Source organism: Centrocercus urophasianus, unplaced genomic scaffold (assembly GCF_019232065.1).
Source record: "Centrocercus urophasianus isolate 14NV4802_14NV808 unplaced genomic scaffold, USGS_Curo_1.0 seq_11, whole genome shotgun sequence".
Classification (NCBI taxonomy): domain Eukaryota; kingdom Metazoa; phylum Chordata; class Aves; order Galliformes; family Phasianidae; genus Centrocercus; species Centrocercus urophasianus.
In genome coordinates, this window is record NW_024884253.1 from 83,869,232 (window position 1) to 83,885,423 (window position 16,192).

The 16,192-nt window shown below is 43.4% G+C and overlaps 1 protein-coding gene across 1 annotated transcript in view; it reads right to left on the reverse strand.

Annotated features, from left to right (window-relative positions):
* GMPR (guanosine monophosphate reductase) overlaps positions 1 to 16,192 on the reverse strand; it is a 40,541-nt gene that overhangs the window by 9,073 nt on the left and 15,276 nt on the right. Inside the window, exons 7-8 of the mRNA XM_042840039.1 lie at positions 10,840 to 10,882; positions 3,398 to 3,557 (exon numbers count right to left, since the gene is read on the reverse strand). Coding sequence (XP_042695973.1) covers positions 3,398 to 3,557; positions 10,840 to 10,882 — 203 coding nt within the window. The remainder of the gene's footprint in view (positions 1 to 3,397; positions 3,558 to 10,839; positions 10,883 to 16,192) is intronic.

Sequence of the window (16,192 nt, forward strand, 5' to 3'; positions counted from 1 at the left end):
CAGTAAGTTTTTCTACAAAAGTAATTGAAAGAAAACCCTTGCTGTATTTCTGATCATCCCATCCACGCCCAGTGCATTTGCTGTACTGGATAACTATAAAAATAGTTGATATTTTTAATCTACGGTGACATTCATCATGCTGGGTTGGGCCAAGCAAGACCAAAACTAAGGCTGGTATGGATAGCCAGCTTCACTTTGTGGCTGCAGCATCAACAAGATGAGAACATCTCCTTACAGTTAACAGCTGAGGCTTCATGCTTGGAACTATGGTAGCTAGCAGTAGACTGGGAAACTCCTGCTATGTTACCTATTGGCACAAAAAAAGCAGTTTCTCAAAAAGGACTGAAAATTTCAGATTATACTTCTGCTCCCCTTGTTGCTGACGTTTCAGAACTAGATCCCAGGGGACTTCTAATATTAGGATGCAAAACATAATATGGCTATGGATCAAGCAGAGCTTGTGTAGTACTGTCCACAAGGAATTGAAGGGGTCTAGACCAAACCAAATATAGCACCTTTCTGCACACCCTTTAATCTTACAAGACATAATGCTTGCACTTTGTCTCATTTCTAAGGGGAACCACTGTTAGTTAATTCTCCTGCTGGCATGCTCATTTTCAGATTACATGCACACACAACTAGCTAAAGCAGAATTTAACAGCTGCCTTACTTCTTTGTCCCACTGCTACAGCAAGGTTTCTCAAACTTCTCCTATGACTTCCAGCAGCACAGTGGTGACCAGATACTAAATGCCTATGTTGTTGCACTGAGTCCTATGCAGCATGCTTGATCTTCTCCCCATTCTCTCAGAGAGCAGCCATTAACCATATACCTGAAGAGCACCAGGACTTTCCCACATGCTAGACATAAGCGTAGAGCAGGAAAGGCCAATGAGTTATCACAGCTCAGATAAAAGGTTACCAGCACCTCTTTGTAACTGGCAGCTGCAACTTTTACACGATAAAATAATTACTAGTGCCACACACTATAGGCATTTCTTCAGAAACTCTGATGCCAACCAGATTACCTGCAGGTAAAAAAGTTCAACAAACGTAGATTGCTTCTGTGGACTTGGGTATGAAACCACTGTGAATCAAAGCTCGGAGATATGCAGAACATCTCACTGATGCATCCTTCCAGCTTGTCTCAGGTGCAGATGAGCTCCTCCTTCTACAAATAGCCAGCTGTGCTTGAAAGCAAAAGCACACTGAACCTGCTGTGCCAAAAGAGCCTTGCAGGTTAACCAGGTGGACAATCAGTCACATGCTTTGCTCCTAAAGGCAACCCACTGCTGTTGTCAGAGTAAGCAGTATCTCGCAGGCAGTGGTGCTTTTAAGCTGGTACTGGTACAGTCAATATGAAATAAAGAAAATCCTTTGCACACTGCTCTCTAGCTCCGATCTGAGCCACAGAAAAGAGGTATGTGGGCTCAGGTCAAGAAGAAAAGGTACACTCCACTCAAGAAATGTAAGTGCTCCTCAGGCAAAAGGTAAAGGTATCCCTGTTTCCTTATTGTCCAATCAGATGGAGAAAAATCTTGGCATGAGAATCTACCAGGATGTACATCCTCTCCTCAAACCACAGTGCTTATTTTATATTTCTCTTTGTCAAACATCTTCTTGCAAAAGAAATCCCAATCTTCTTTGCCCTTGAAAAAACTCTTTTCTATCATCTCTTCTCCCCGTGTCCCACTGATATTTTTCTCCTCAGAAGTCTTCCTCTGAATGTAGTTCTGAGCCACGCTCTGTTTAGTAGACACAGACTGCCAGATAAGTGCAGCACCCATAAGCTCTCTCTTTCCCCATCTTCACATAGAATTCTATTTTAATGAGCCTGCATTTTCTGCCAGTCCAGAAAAGCTGATGACTTCATTAGTCACTGGATCTCTCCTGCACAATGTCTACCAGTAATCCTCCTTAGTCTCTATTACTATTGCAGCTTCAAAGCTCATATTTTAGGCCAAAGGAGAGTGGTGTAAAGGCTTGAATAGGCTGTATCCTACCATTTTGTAAAGTTCTGGATGTACTGCTGCACATTTTTATGGTGCATTTCAACTCTTGACAAGTGTAAGACAAACTACACGAGCTAATGTTGGGGTGGGAGATGGAAGGTGGGATCAGACACGCTCTCTAGCTGGTGCTATGTCTGATACGTGCCTCCTTTGTCATGGATCTAGCAGCAAATAGAATCAGAGAATCATAGAATGGCTTGGGTTGGAAGGGACCTCAAGGATCATCAAGCTCCAACCCCACATTCGTGTCAAAGCATGAATTCCATTTTGTTTTGTAAATATCAATCTGCTTTTCATTCCGCACTGTCACCTTTACGGTGTTGCAACTCTTGCCCTGGTAGCAGATGAACACATCAGGGAAAAAAGCATGCCAGGAGAGTTGTGTAGCAGACAGGGCCAATAAGACTCATCCATCTAAAATGCCTGGAACAGTAGGAAAAATCACTGGCTTTCAGATCCTAATTAACAGCACTCTATCAGATAGGACCAGAGTCTAAATCTACACCAGTGGAGGAGATTTCAAAGTGACACCTTCAATCAGTCAGCACATCATGTCAGACAGTATGCAAGACTCTCTAACACAGTATGCAACAACGATGTTGTCTCAGGGCAGTGGCAATACATGCCATTAAGGGAAAACATATGAGGAAGTTTTCTGGAGTCACCTGCTTTTTCAGAAAGTAAAAATTCTCAGCAGCTTCAGGAGTAAAGTAGCAATGGACAAGATGCCTTTGCAAAACCTGTCTGCCTTCCTTCCCCAAGCATTTTCTCTGACCATTTTATCTGAAAATCCAAGCTCCCACAAGCTGTATGATTTTTGGAAATGGATAATGGGCTACAAAGCCAGGTGTGAGTACAGTGGCTACAGCCTGTGACTGGGAGGGCTTTGATGGGCTTGGGCTCTTGGTACAGTTATAGCTGTTACACAGCACCAAACTGGGGCTAATCCCAGCTGAGCTTCACTGATTCACCAGGCACCCACTTTTTGCAAGCAGAAAGAAGCATATGGGCCAGCTGGGAATCCATACACCAACAGGACACACAATCTGGTTAAGGAGAGAGCCAGAAACCACAGCTTGGTGTGCAATGTGCCCACATGTAATTCACACACATCTTGAGAGACCCAAAGGTCACAACAGTGATGAATGGCTTCCCAGTTTGAAAGTACACTGAACTGGCTGCAACTGAAAAGGGTTGCTCTCAGCTAGCCACCCCCAGCTCCTTCTCCCTGTCTCCTCTTTGATGTCATCCCTCCCAGAGATCAGATGCTGCGTTGCTAATGGATTCCTGAACAGGAACAGAAACACAGACCTGTTTGCAGCACATGGCTTTTGCAGAATTCACTTTCAAAAGTTATGTATTTGCAATTGCTAGAGAAATTCTTACCTGTATTCAGCAACACCTCCTGCATGCTTCTTCATGGCTGTATCAGAGCTCATCCCATAGAAGAGTTTCACCTTCTTGCCATTCTTTTCTATAATCTCTCCAGCACACTGATCGTGGCCTGCAAACATCCCTCCAAGCATGACAAAATCAGCACCAGCTCCTGTGATCAGCAGAGTGATATGTAAGTAAGAAGGGAATGGAGAGAAGGTGAAAGATAAAGCAAGAACACAGTAGTATCCAAAAACAACTGACAGTCTTACACAGATGGGTACAGACGGTCTTCTTTGTAATACATGCAGTAAACTAGAAGAAATGCTTTACTGAAGAGTTGAAACACTGAATTCTACATCTCTGATATTTTAAATGGAAAGAATCATTTCCTTTATGGGGCAAAAGGTGTAAGATTATTCCACTCCACCCCACACTCTTTATCTTCAAATTGTTTTAATCCCTTAGCTCACAGAAGTATCTGAGCACATCTCCTTAGCAGCTACTATTGTGACTGCAGTACTCAGAAGCCCTAATAACAGGGTGGAACCTGTTCCTCTCTGTGCTATACAAAGAAGAGGACAGCTCCTGCTTGAAAGCCTTTGAAGCATAAAGGCTGTGAATGGGAATGTATCCTCGAGGAAGGCATACCCATTGGATGTCCTACTCCCAACACTGACATGAAACACTCACATTTTGTAATGAAATGATGGACTCTTTCAAGCCATCAGCTATACTTGTCCAGAGCAGCACAGGGTGATCTGGGGATCAGGATGGGTCTGCATTTGTTTCCTGTTAGGTTGTGTAACACCTGGCATGCAGCACAGAATAGGCTTGCTGGTAGCTACAGCTCCTAAATAATACAATTATTCAAGTGCTGAGTGACAACACTGAATACCCAGTCACACCTGCTCAGTCTGCGCATCTTCCCAGGCTTTGCAAATCATGAAATCAGTCCCCTGAGAGTAAAATGAGCATTTTCAGAATTACTGTTAGTTTTCCAAGACTGTGATTGCAATTTCCAATATTTCCAGCTGTACTGGAACTATTCCACCAGCAGCTACTCCTATGACATTTTGTCTTGTTTGGAGAAGTTTGGCTTTAACTCTTTTATGAGGCTGTGGTGACCTATCCATGAAACTCTCTGCTTCATCCATATGCATGTTGCAGAACAGACCTCCTCTCTGCTCAGCTTCTTCCTAGAATTTGCAAAAGAACAGGGATATAATCCTCACTTCCTAGAAAGCAGTTGAGCCTGAATTAGCCCCACCCAGTCACAAACATGTCCAGAGACACTAGGGAGATCCTAGGCTAGGTAAGTCTGGAACTTAGGATTTGGTCTGATATGCCACAATCCAAATCTGAAAAGTAAGCGAGATGATTATCAAATCTACTCAGCTTCTGCCATCTGTTTAAAAGCTCAGTACATAAACCTGAATTTGGGAGTATTTTGATCTTAGAATAAATGAGAACTGCGGAGTGTGCTTTAGTTTATATAAGCCAGTTCCCTCCCACCTCCCTTTCACTAAAGAGCAGACCTATCAACAATGGCTGTGAGCACAGCAACCAGCTGCTCTGCTGACCTCATCTCCTTTTGCCTGGTTGTTGTTTGAAAGGAACAATATGTCCCTAGTAAAGAGATATTAAAAATGAGACTTGTGCCAAAGTGCTAAGCATATCACAAGCAAAGTTTATAGGCAGGCACACATTTCGGCATCCTATCGTGCCAGCTTCCTGAGTTCTCTTGTTGCAGATGGCCAAGTTTTAAAGCCTCAGTTTGACTCACACCTGATCCTACTATTAACTCGCCAAAAACAATGGGAATGCTTATCCTTTAAGATAATTCTCAATTACGGGCAGGGAGCTCCTGCTGCTACCTGACACACTCCTGTTCCACCTTTGCAAAAAAAAGTACTCTGGGAAATCTAGTTTATGTCTCCTTCAAGAATGGAAGATAACAACATGATGAAGGGGGAAAGGATTTAGAGTAAAGGTCCTTTCAAAAAGGGTTTTAAACAAATCAAAAGCCTGCCAAAGAGCACGAGACTCTGCCAATAGCACCCTCTGATCCCTATTTCATAGAATCATAGAACGATTTGGTTTGTAAGGGACCTTAAAGACCATCTAGCTCTGCACTGCTGCCATATGAAGGGACATCTTCCACCAGAACAGGTTGCCCAGGGCTCCGTCCAACCTGGCCCTGAATGTCTCCATAGATCATCCATAGCTTCTCCAGGCAGCCTCATCACCCTCATAGTGAAGAATTTCTTCCAAATATCTAATAAAAATCTACCCTCTTTTAACTTAAAACCATCACCTCTTGTCCTGTCACTCTACTCCCTGACAAAGAGTCCCTGCTCAGCTCTCTTGTTGCCCCTTTTGGTAAGGGAAGGGCCCAATGAGGTCTCCTCATAGTCTTCTCCAAGCTGGACAACCCCAACTCCCTCAGCCTTTATCTTCACAGGTGGGTAGAGGTGTTCCAGCTCTCTAACCATCCTTGTGGCCTTACTCTGGATGTGCTTCAACACCTCCATGTCCTTTTATGTTGGGGCCCCAGAGCTGAATGCAATACCTACAGGTGGGGCCTCACAAGAGCAGGACAGAGGGGGACAATCAGTTCCCTCACCCTGCTGGCCAGGCTCCTTTTGATACAGCACAGGATAGGGTTGGCTTTCTGGGCTGGAAGCACACACTGCTGGCTCATGTTGAGTTTCTCATCAACCAACACTTCCAAGTGCTTCTCCACAGGGCCAATCTGAATCCATTTGCCACTCAGCCTGGGTTGGTAGGATTACCCCAACCCAGGTGCAGGACCTTGCACTTGGCCTTGTTGAATTTCATGACGTTTGCATGGGCCCAATTCCCTAACCTGTCAAGGTCCTGTGTGTCAACAGCACCACTCAGCCTGCTGACATCAGCAAACCTGCTGAGGGTGCACTCAGTCCCACTCTCCATGTTACTGACAAACTTGTTAAACAGCACTGGTCCCAGTACTGACACCTGAGGAATGCCACTCGTCACAGGTCCCCTGACCTGAGCCACTGACAGCAACTCTTTGAGTGTGACCATCCAGCCAATTCCTTATCCACTGAGTGGTCCATCTGTCCCACCCATGTTTCTTTGATTTAGAGCCAAGGATGTTATTCAGGACAGCGTCAAATACTTTGCACACGTCCAAACAGGTGAGGTCAGCTGCTCTTCCCTATCCACCAGCGCTACAACTCCATCACAGAAAGCCACCGAATTTGTCAGGTGTGATTTGCCCTCAGTGAAGCCATCCTGGCTGTCACCACTCACATTTGTTCTCCCTGTGCCCTCAGCATAGTTTCCAGGCAGGTATGCCCCGTAATCTTCTGAGAACAGAGGTGAGACTGACCAGCAAGCAGTTCCACAGATTTTTTTTCCTTTTTTAAAAATGGGGGTTATATTTCTTCTTTTCTGGTCACTAGAAACTTCACTGGACCATCACAGCTCCTCATACATGATGGATAGTGGCCTAGCAATTTAACAGTTTCTAGTTCTGTCTCTGACTGTAGGTCCTACTGTTTCCAATTAGTGCCCAAAAGACAAAATCTATGCTTTAGGATCACAGAATTCTGGTTCCTGCATACTTAAGTATCAACCTATTATTTTTCTTTTGACTGCACATTTTGGTAGGAAAGCAAATACGTTTCAACTACAAGATTGAAGCTCCTCCAATTTGATTAGCTCTTTCAAACTACAACATAATTCATCTAGCCCTTCCAGAAGAGAGGAGCCATGTTACTACAGATACAGTGAAGAGTTCTGCCTTGCACACCGCAGCATTTTTAAACATTAGAATGAAACATGCTTACTCTGTAGCTCCAGGAATGACAAGCTCATATGCAATGTATTTTTCCAATGCTCTCTAGAACTTTCTACCCTGCTTCAGTGTTGCAATAGTGTCTCAAAGTTTCAAGTCTGTTCCACTTCAGTCCCATTTAACATGTCACCAGAAGGTACCAGTTTTTAGCATTGTTTTTCCTTACTTAGATGTAGTTTCCTTACCTATATGTGGTGTTGTTTCTGTTAGCAGGGGTAATGCGTTCAGTGCATACCTGGCAGTCTTTCATTTTCAAGTACACACAGTATGACATTATTTTATGTACTGAAGGAATGGCAACACCTGACAACAATCCTCCAAATAGTACAGGATGTGATGGGGTACACTACATACAAGCAACTGAGTAGTTTGTCCAGAGTTTGCTAGACTTGGCCTGCTCCTGCACAGTGCCACTTCAACACAATGATGCTGGAAAGGACATCCCCCTTGAGCCCTACAGGGCTGATTTTGGTCATTCACATCCTGCAACACCTTCTCTTTCACACAGCCACAGAAGATATGCTGAAGCCAACCTACTCTTTCAGCTCTCACACAGTTCTGCTGGAACTGGATGGAGTCCCTCAGATGGCTTTTGTATGCCTAATAATACAATAATTACTGATAACCAGATAAACTCTCCACAAATTCAGGTGGAGTCAGCCTAAATTTGTAGCATGGCCAGCCCTCCATGCAGATGCACCACAGCTGGCCCTGGAAGCAACATTCACCTGTGCTCCAGATGAGGCAGCAAGCCTTCGCAACAGCAGGTATACAGACACAGCTTTTGAAAAGAAGAAAAAAAGCCAGCACGATCTGTCAGGTATATTTTGGAACCAGTGTAGGTTCCCAGTTGACTCTGCCATCTGATTTTTCCTTCCTTTTCACTCTCTGCTCACATATCCTTTCTCACCACTGCTGTAAGGAACAGAAATATTGCATTTAAGATGCTGGCAGAGGATTCAAAAGGCACATTCTGTTCCTGGTTGTTTCACAAAAAAATATGTGACCTCAGGCGACAGAACTTAGTATCTCTGTGCTTTGACTTTTCATCTATAAAAACAGGGACAGTAGTGCCTCCCTGGGGCATTCTGAGAAATGTATTCCTGTTATCAGCCCTTCCAAGGGTGCAGTTATGTGAACCATATTAGAGACAAGGTTCTTTCATGCTTTCAAAATCTCTTCTCCCTCATCAACCATTTTCCATTATCGTTTCCAATACTCAGATGGCAGTGTCATCTTCAGTTTCCCAAATCCATAAGCAGTTTCCATTCAGCAATTCCAGAATTCCAGCAGTCTTTCCCAAAGGCATCTGTCCCCTGCATTTTTGTCCCTTTTAGTGTTTCTCTGCTCCTTCCCTTTTGTACTAGGCTTCTACCTTGCTTTTCTTCTGTCCAAATGCCCAGTCTACCCTTGATTCCTGTCACCAGTAGTGGTGTAACCTTTTACTTGTAAAGCTTCTCAGCATTTTCATGCCGTTGTTTTTTGTTTGTTTTCCCCAATTCCTCAGTTGCAATCAATCCACTCAAAACTTCCTCCTGCCATGAACTCGCCTCTTCTAATTTTCAGTGCTACTCATCACATCTGGGACTTTCTCATATTCAAATGATCCAAATGGCTGCACTGTCACTGCCCTACATCCCTTTCACAAAGACTTTACAATAACCCAGCAAAAAGAGACAGTAAAATTGACAACACAGTTAACAAAAAGTCCTCTTTGGGTCTCTTGTCTACACTCCATCTCCAGACCCTTATTTTAGCACCTACCTTTAAAAAAAGCACACCTAGCTCCAGCTAGTCAGATGTCCACAGACTGGCTGCCTCAATTATACGTAACCAGACATGGTAAATCTTTTGCTCCAGGATTATCTCTATCAGTTCTAATCCCTTTGAAACAGGGCAGACTGATTGGCCTGGCCTACCATCAGAGTACAACTTCTGTCTGTGTCATCTTAAGTTTCTAATGCTCCTCCTCTCCAGGAACAATCTGTGGTATCTTTCAGACATCCCACTCTGAATCCCAGCACCTCACAACAAACAGCAAGTCCAGAATCTGCCCCCTGATAGGTTTCAAGCTAGCTTCTCTTCAGTATAGCCCAAAGAGGTTAAAGGGACCCTTTAGATTTGCTAGCAAGTCTATTACAAGGGAAAATATTTGAAGTTGCTCCCTGTTCTAACTTCTGTGAATACTCTTGTGAAGAAAGACCTTTTCAGGGCCAGGTTTCAGTGCAACCTGCATGGAATGCAGTGAGATTGCACTGCAGGTTCACAATGCCCCATAGACAATGTGAGCAAGATCTGGGGACAGCTGAGGAGCCAGACAAAGTCAGAGAGAACAAAGCTTTCACTGCAGACAGCATCATGCCACAGGTAGCTAATCTGAGCTGAGGAGAAGTTGGGTGGTTTTTTTTAACAAAATCTTGTCAAAGAGAGTGGATGCTGCTGTTCAGCTATGTCAGAATCACTCAGCTGAAAGTATCTATCTTCACATCACGTCACCCATCGGGTAACACAAAGGTCCTGTGAAATCCTGTGACAGAGCAGATTCCTTGGTGGTACCACTCACTCCTGCTTAAAATTCTCTAATTATGTCTTGTCATATCAACTGTCTGAAACCAGGAGCTGTTGGCAAACTTAGAAGATTGATTTCAGTTTCAAAATTTCCAGGAGGTTCATTTTTTTTTCTTGGAAGGTCTGTAATCTCAGTTTAGGCCTGACTGCGCTTTCCATACTTGCAAAGCTTCCTGCTGAGCAGATGTGTTGTATCACAACATGCTGTCTCTAGTTTTGTATCACCCTGAAATCGCAATGAGACTACGCTGTCCTACTATATTCTGGGCATTACCCTACTGTGACATCTCCAAAGGGTCTGATATTCTGAGAACTGTCTTTAAGTGGGCTTTAAGTAAGCCCAGGATCCTTTTAGTCCTTTGTTCACACACACAGCAGCAAAAATGTTACGGCTAAGAGACAATCCTAACCTCGACCCTCCACAGTGATGTAAGTTCCCCAACAGAAAACACTCACAGGCTAAATTCTCTATTCTGTCAGCAAAAGCTAGTACGATTTACTGAAGCTTTTGGCATGAGAGCAAAACCTGTTAATTATTAACTTAGGTATTTTAGACATCTGCTCAGCTTTAGGGGATACATTATAAATAAAATCTCATCTCTTCAAGTGGAGATCCCAAGAACGTCTCTGGGAATCTGCCCTGCTTTTTCCTTTGTTCTTCTCTCCAACACACATTTCACCATCTCTTCATCCATCCAGAGCTCAGGTCAGCCAGTGCTACAGTCATCTTTGAACCCTACTCAGAAGAAACCCTTATCAGCTTTCTTTGTATTACTGTCCCAGTGGCTGTATCCTATGCATATCTGGCAGATAGTTTCTAAATAGGACTTCGACCACTGTATACTTTTTCTCTGTAGAATTTTGGCTGTCCAGTCCAAAGAGCAAATTCATGTCTAGTGTATTAATTTCACTGCAGTCACCCACAGGGACAAATGTAACCCACTACTGATTACACACACGGGGTCAAATTGACTCCTGCACCACTGCTGGCCATGCTGGAGGTATGCAGGGTGCAACATGTGGCCCTGCATATTGTCCTTACCAAACGCTTTGGCGACATCTCCTGGGCAGCTGCATCCTCCATCCTGCATAAAGAAAAGAAGGGACCCGGTAAACATCAGCACCCTGTGATTTGCAGCCAAATGGCCTCTCTGCAGGAAAAGCCCAGCAGGAGCTGACTGCATCACTGGCATGCCAGTGGTATATCAACTTGGCTGAGTTTCTAGGGAATCCACATTATCCTTTCTATTGCTTTTATACATTAATCTCATTTACTCTACCAGTTAGGTGTAACAATAATAACACTGCTAACAGCAGTGATGTAAATTCCCGACTGACATTTCCTAAATCTCAGAAACTGGAAAACAAAAAAACTCTTCTTATGATCTGAATCATTCCCTGCCATTTTAATTAAAGGCTGTATGATGCAGAGGTACCACAAACCCCTACTATAAACCAGCAAAGACATTTAAAATAACTTTCTCAGCAGTTTACAATGAATTAAAAGGTCACAGTAGGAGGAGTAAGGAAACACACTATCAGATATATTGGATTTTGATCTGATAATCTGGAAGCAAATTGGGTAATCTGATCTTTGGTAAGTGAAAATTAATCTCTCATCCTACTCCTCAGTGTTTGCTTCGGGTTAGATAAAGAAACAACAGCTCTTTCAGTTTGTTAGCATTTTAGAAATTTGTGTTTCAGTTTCAGACAAAGTGACTGATGAGGGCATTTTAGTTGAGGGAGGAAAGTCATTTATGTGTGATAGGGCTGTTAAAAAGGAAGGCACACAGCAGAGCTCACGTGTTATGGCTTTTTAGGTTTCATAAAGGTCAGAACATCAGATGAAAGATCCTTCAAGCCTACAAAACCATCGTAACAAGAGAGCTCCCAATTTCTTTGAAGATCGGGGTCCTTTGCAGACTGCTGACAGGCTTCCTGCTTTTGAGTTTAGCCCCCAGACTGTATGGCTGCTTCATTTTGTTTCGCCTCCTGTCGCTAGAAATATGTGCCTGTGTATGACCTGTGGCTGAGCACAGCTAGAAGCCCCTACCAGCAGCCATTTTAGAGCCAGCATTCACAGGTAGCTGGCAGTGGGGCTGAGTGTTAGAACCCCTCTGTGCGCAGAACGGGATACAGACACAAACTGAGCAGGTGGATTCAAAAATGAGTGGCTTTTCAAAAGGCATCCCACTGGAAACAGTGCCTGGCAGAAGTTTAAAGGCTTTTAATCCATTTGCTGATAACCTCTAGCACATTATGCTTTTTGTTAAGCTAGACACTCTTGCTGTCAGCTCCAGAAATGAGTGCTGGGTTGACAGCTGAATCTCTCTTTCTCCTGTTAAGGGCTGTTCTTGTGCAATTCTCTCTCTCTCTCTGTCAGAGCCTGGAGGAGGGTGAGAGCGTATGCACGCATGTGTCAGGGGAGGAACAGCAGAGGTAGAAAGAAGGGTCTAATAATCTTCAAAGAACAGTGTCAGGAATTTGCCCGACTCTAACTGAGACCGGCTGGCTATAAATGCTCTCTGGTCGATGGGTTTCTGTCTGTTCTTGTTGTGTGGCTTCATGTCTGACTTCCATAATTAACCCAGTAGTGGCAGTGATGGAGGCTTTATGCTTTCACAAGGATAGAGGGTCTTACTGTGTCGACATTATTCATTTGCTTCAAAAAAATCATCAAGGAACAAAACACTGAGCAGACTGACTATCCCAAAAGCTCACATGTTACCATTTAAGATAAAAGGAACAAATGATGATGATTCACAGCATTTCTTTGTCTGTAATGTCTCCACTTCACATAAGCAGGTAAATTAAATGACAGTGTTTCAAAGAAAGGAAAACAAAAAGAAGATATACTAAGCAGTTATGCTGGAAGATGCCATAATAAAGCTATATGCATTAAAATATTTCATTACATGTTTAAAAAATCAAGTGCTCTGTTTAGAAAATGAGATGGTGCTTCTACTGCAATCAGCCTGGGAATCTTCCCCTTGCAGTTCAGCTAGTTCCAGCAAGGGCCTGGATCTTGGCTTAGAATGACCTGTAGAACTGCTGGGCTACAGTCATGGGGTTTGGTGCAGACAGCCTCTATCTCACAGCCCTGGGGAAATTTAACTGTACAAATCCCCCTGCAAATTGAGAACTGGCATTAATCTAAAGCAGGCTTACTGCTTTAGTAAGGGTTTCCAGTAAAAGGAAAGGGAAGCTTCTGAAACAACTAGGTGCTAAGCTGAAGCAAAGCAGAAGACAGCTTTCCAGTCAATGGAATTATTTTATCATGGCTAAAATTATTTTGTTTTTCACGGTCTTGTTCTCAAAATAGACAGACCATTTACAACAACAAAACTTAGCCTGGGGAGAAACACAAGATGAAAAAACAGCAAGAACTGATTGAATATTATATCCAGCTTACAACAGAAGTATAACTATGACTTGCATGTTTCAAGCAACATTTACAATCAACAGAATAATTAGTTATTCCTACAGTATCAGCAGGCAGCTATTTATTATGCAGAAGATATATAAAATGTGTGGCATATACAGCAGTAGAAACAATACATATGGTGCTTTATTCTGAGCTACATGTACTGGGCATATTTCTGTATGGAAAGCGTTCTGTGTGGAGGAAGAAAAGGGATGGCAATAGCTAGAAGAAGAGCCCCTAAGTCATCCTTTTCCTTGAATATCTATCATCTATTACCCATGCAGGGTAAAGAGAAAAAAGGGATATCAATCAAATGGTGAGATGAGAGAGAACACATATAAGGCTGTTTTGCATTGCTCACATTTGCTGCACGTGTTACTAAAAAACGATTGCCTCTCTATCCAGCAGAGCAGCTCACTGACCTAACAAGAGAAAGAAACTTTATGTTGAGTAGGGTGTTTCTGAAGGAGCTTTTCTGCTAAATGGTCTCTCTAGTGTAACACACTGCTGTGCTTTATCAAAGTCAATGAGAAGTGAGACTATTGGCTCCCAGACAAACAGTGCAGGATAGAAACAACACCCATATCTTAGGCAGTTTCCTCTTTCAGTGAGCCATGAAAGATTCATTTCTGAGGTGAGCTTTGAGTCTTAAAGATAACTCAGCATGAGGAATGTAACTGGTACTGTTTCACACCCCCTTTCTGTGCATGTGTGACTGTAAAGTGATATGACTGCCTAAAAATTGTCACCTTCTTTATCAACATATCAGCTCCAAAAATCATACATGATCACTTCAGTAATACAAAATGTTTGAAATCCCAGTTTGTGCTGCCATCCTAGCAGACTTGCTAGAGGATGCGTTTGAAGTGTGTTGTGTTCCTCAGAGAGTCCATAACCATGCTAAGCATTGTTGCTGTCTTATTCTGTGAGTAGGGCTTCCCCTTACAAGTAACATTACAGAGACTCAATTTGATGAAGGTGATGGACACAAGGGAAGAAAATGCACCCCAAGGGACACACCCACACCTCACCATCAGGTGTAACCCACATGAGGACAGCTGGTAGGCTTTGAATCCCATACATCCTTGCTGCCACTTTGGTATCAACGTGACAAAAACTAGCTGGGCATATTTTCTCCTGCCTAGTTGCTGTAGATGGCCATGGTAAGACTCTGCCTGTAGAGGTCTCTTTTGACTCAGGCAAGGTATGCCCCCTCCCTAATCTACAAAATGGCAGTAACAAGACATTTTGAGGAATGCCAAGTTTACTTTTCATGTCTAGCCCCAGTTATGTACTTAGATTTGCTCCCATTTGGTGTCTCCTCTCAGAAGGTACCTCTCTTCTTTAATAGTCTTCCCAGAGGTCCAGCAATGACCATGCAGGCCAGCCTTTCCAATAAACACATCAGTGTCTACATGCACACTGCATAATTAAAGCATAATACCTTCAACCCTTGCTCTAGTCTCATTAGCTTGAACGAGAGACTCGAGGTGCAGAGGTGTTGGACACCGCTGTTATGGGGTAATGGCTAGGTGGGTATGTAGGCTCACTGAAACCTACATGATCTAAGCAGGTCAGGAACTGATCCATCCGCAAAGCCAGAAATAACAGAACTGCACACAGCCATCTGATGCACAATCCATGTTTTCTTGGAAAAGTGACTGAGAGAGCTGTTAGCAGAAAATGCTTATCGCAAAACCAGGATGGGTTTCTGAGCACGACTAGTAGGACAACCATCCAACAAGTATGTTGGATAACATACAGTTATCCAACCTTCGTAGTAATGAGCCAGCCTTTCATGCTCTGTTGCATACATATTCAGCTGTCTGCCACAGGCATAAACTCTTGTAATACTGCCCAAGTCATAAAATCAGACTGCTTTTCTCTTTTTTTCCCTGCAAAATCAGATAAGGTAGTCAGGGAGAGGAATGAGTGTACATGCATTAACCTTAAAGAGAAGAGAGATCCGATTGCACCCTATACTTGTTTACTTGCTCCACTATAGCCACGACTCCAAGTATAGTCAGGCCCTCTGCCACAGTTTGTTCTCCTCTCCCCTACTCTCCTTCCTCAGAAGCACAGACATTTCCTCACAAGAATACTAGTCACAACCCAATCAAACAAAACTGGGCCTTCCAGTGATTTCACATGGCAGCAGCTCTAAAACTCAACATGCAGTCACTCCTACAGCCACAGAGGGAGAGTGTTTACTGTAGGGGTACCTGTGAGCACAGAATGCTGCATAGCCCTGATGCCTGATTATCAGCTGCCTAACAGACAGCCTGCAGAGTCTCTGCAAGCCTGGCAGTCAGGGACACACTGACTGGCTAGGCATGCCTAAGCACACAGGACCTTTGGGTACTGCAGGCTCCAGTCTAGCTCAATCTGAGACCATGCTTATAGATTTCCAAGAGAGGTGAGTGATCTTGCTGGTAGACTGAAAGCTGCTATTAGCAGGCAATGCATACGTATCCTCTTTTTTCTCTGCAGGCTCAGCATTTCCCCAGAGTATCAGTAGCAAACAAGCTCATCCACACCCATCTCTGAAATGCTGCTGTTTCTGCACAAAGAGCTCTGTGAGGATGCTATCTGAATCCATCCAGCTACCAAGGCATAGACAGACATATCATTTTATCTTGTACTCCTCTCTGCTGCCTGTCTGTCACTTAGTCCTACTCTCTCAGGAAGGCCATATTTACATTTCACTCATTTTTCAGAAATCTCTTGTAGGAAGCACTGTTTTGCTTCAGAATGAGAATTATCAAGCTTCTTATTCTGTTCGTGTACCAACATACTCAAGTCAGCAACTCAACTCAGGGAACAAAGAGCAGCTTTCCAAAGTCACAAAACGGAATGAGATGCCCAAGTCTTTTTAAACATTAAAAAGCAAGTTGGTTCCTTTAAATCTTCACTACCTAGCAGCTTGTATAGGGGTCAACTGGAAATGACAAAAAGATAGCCTGTAACATGC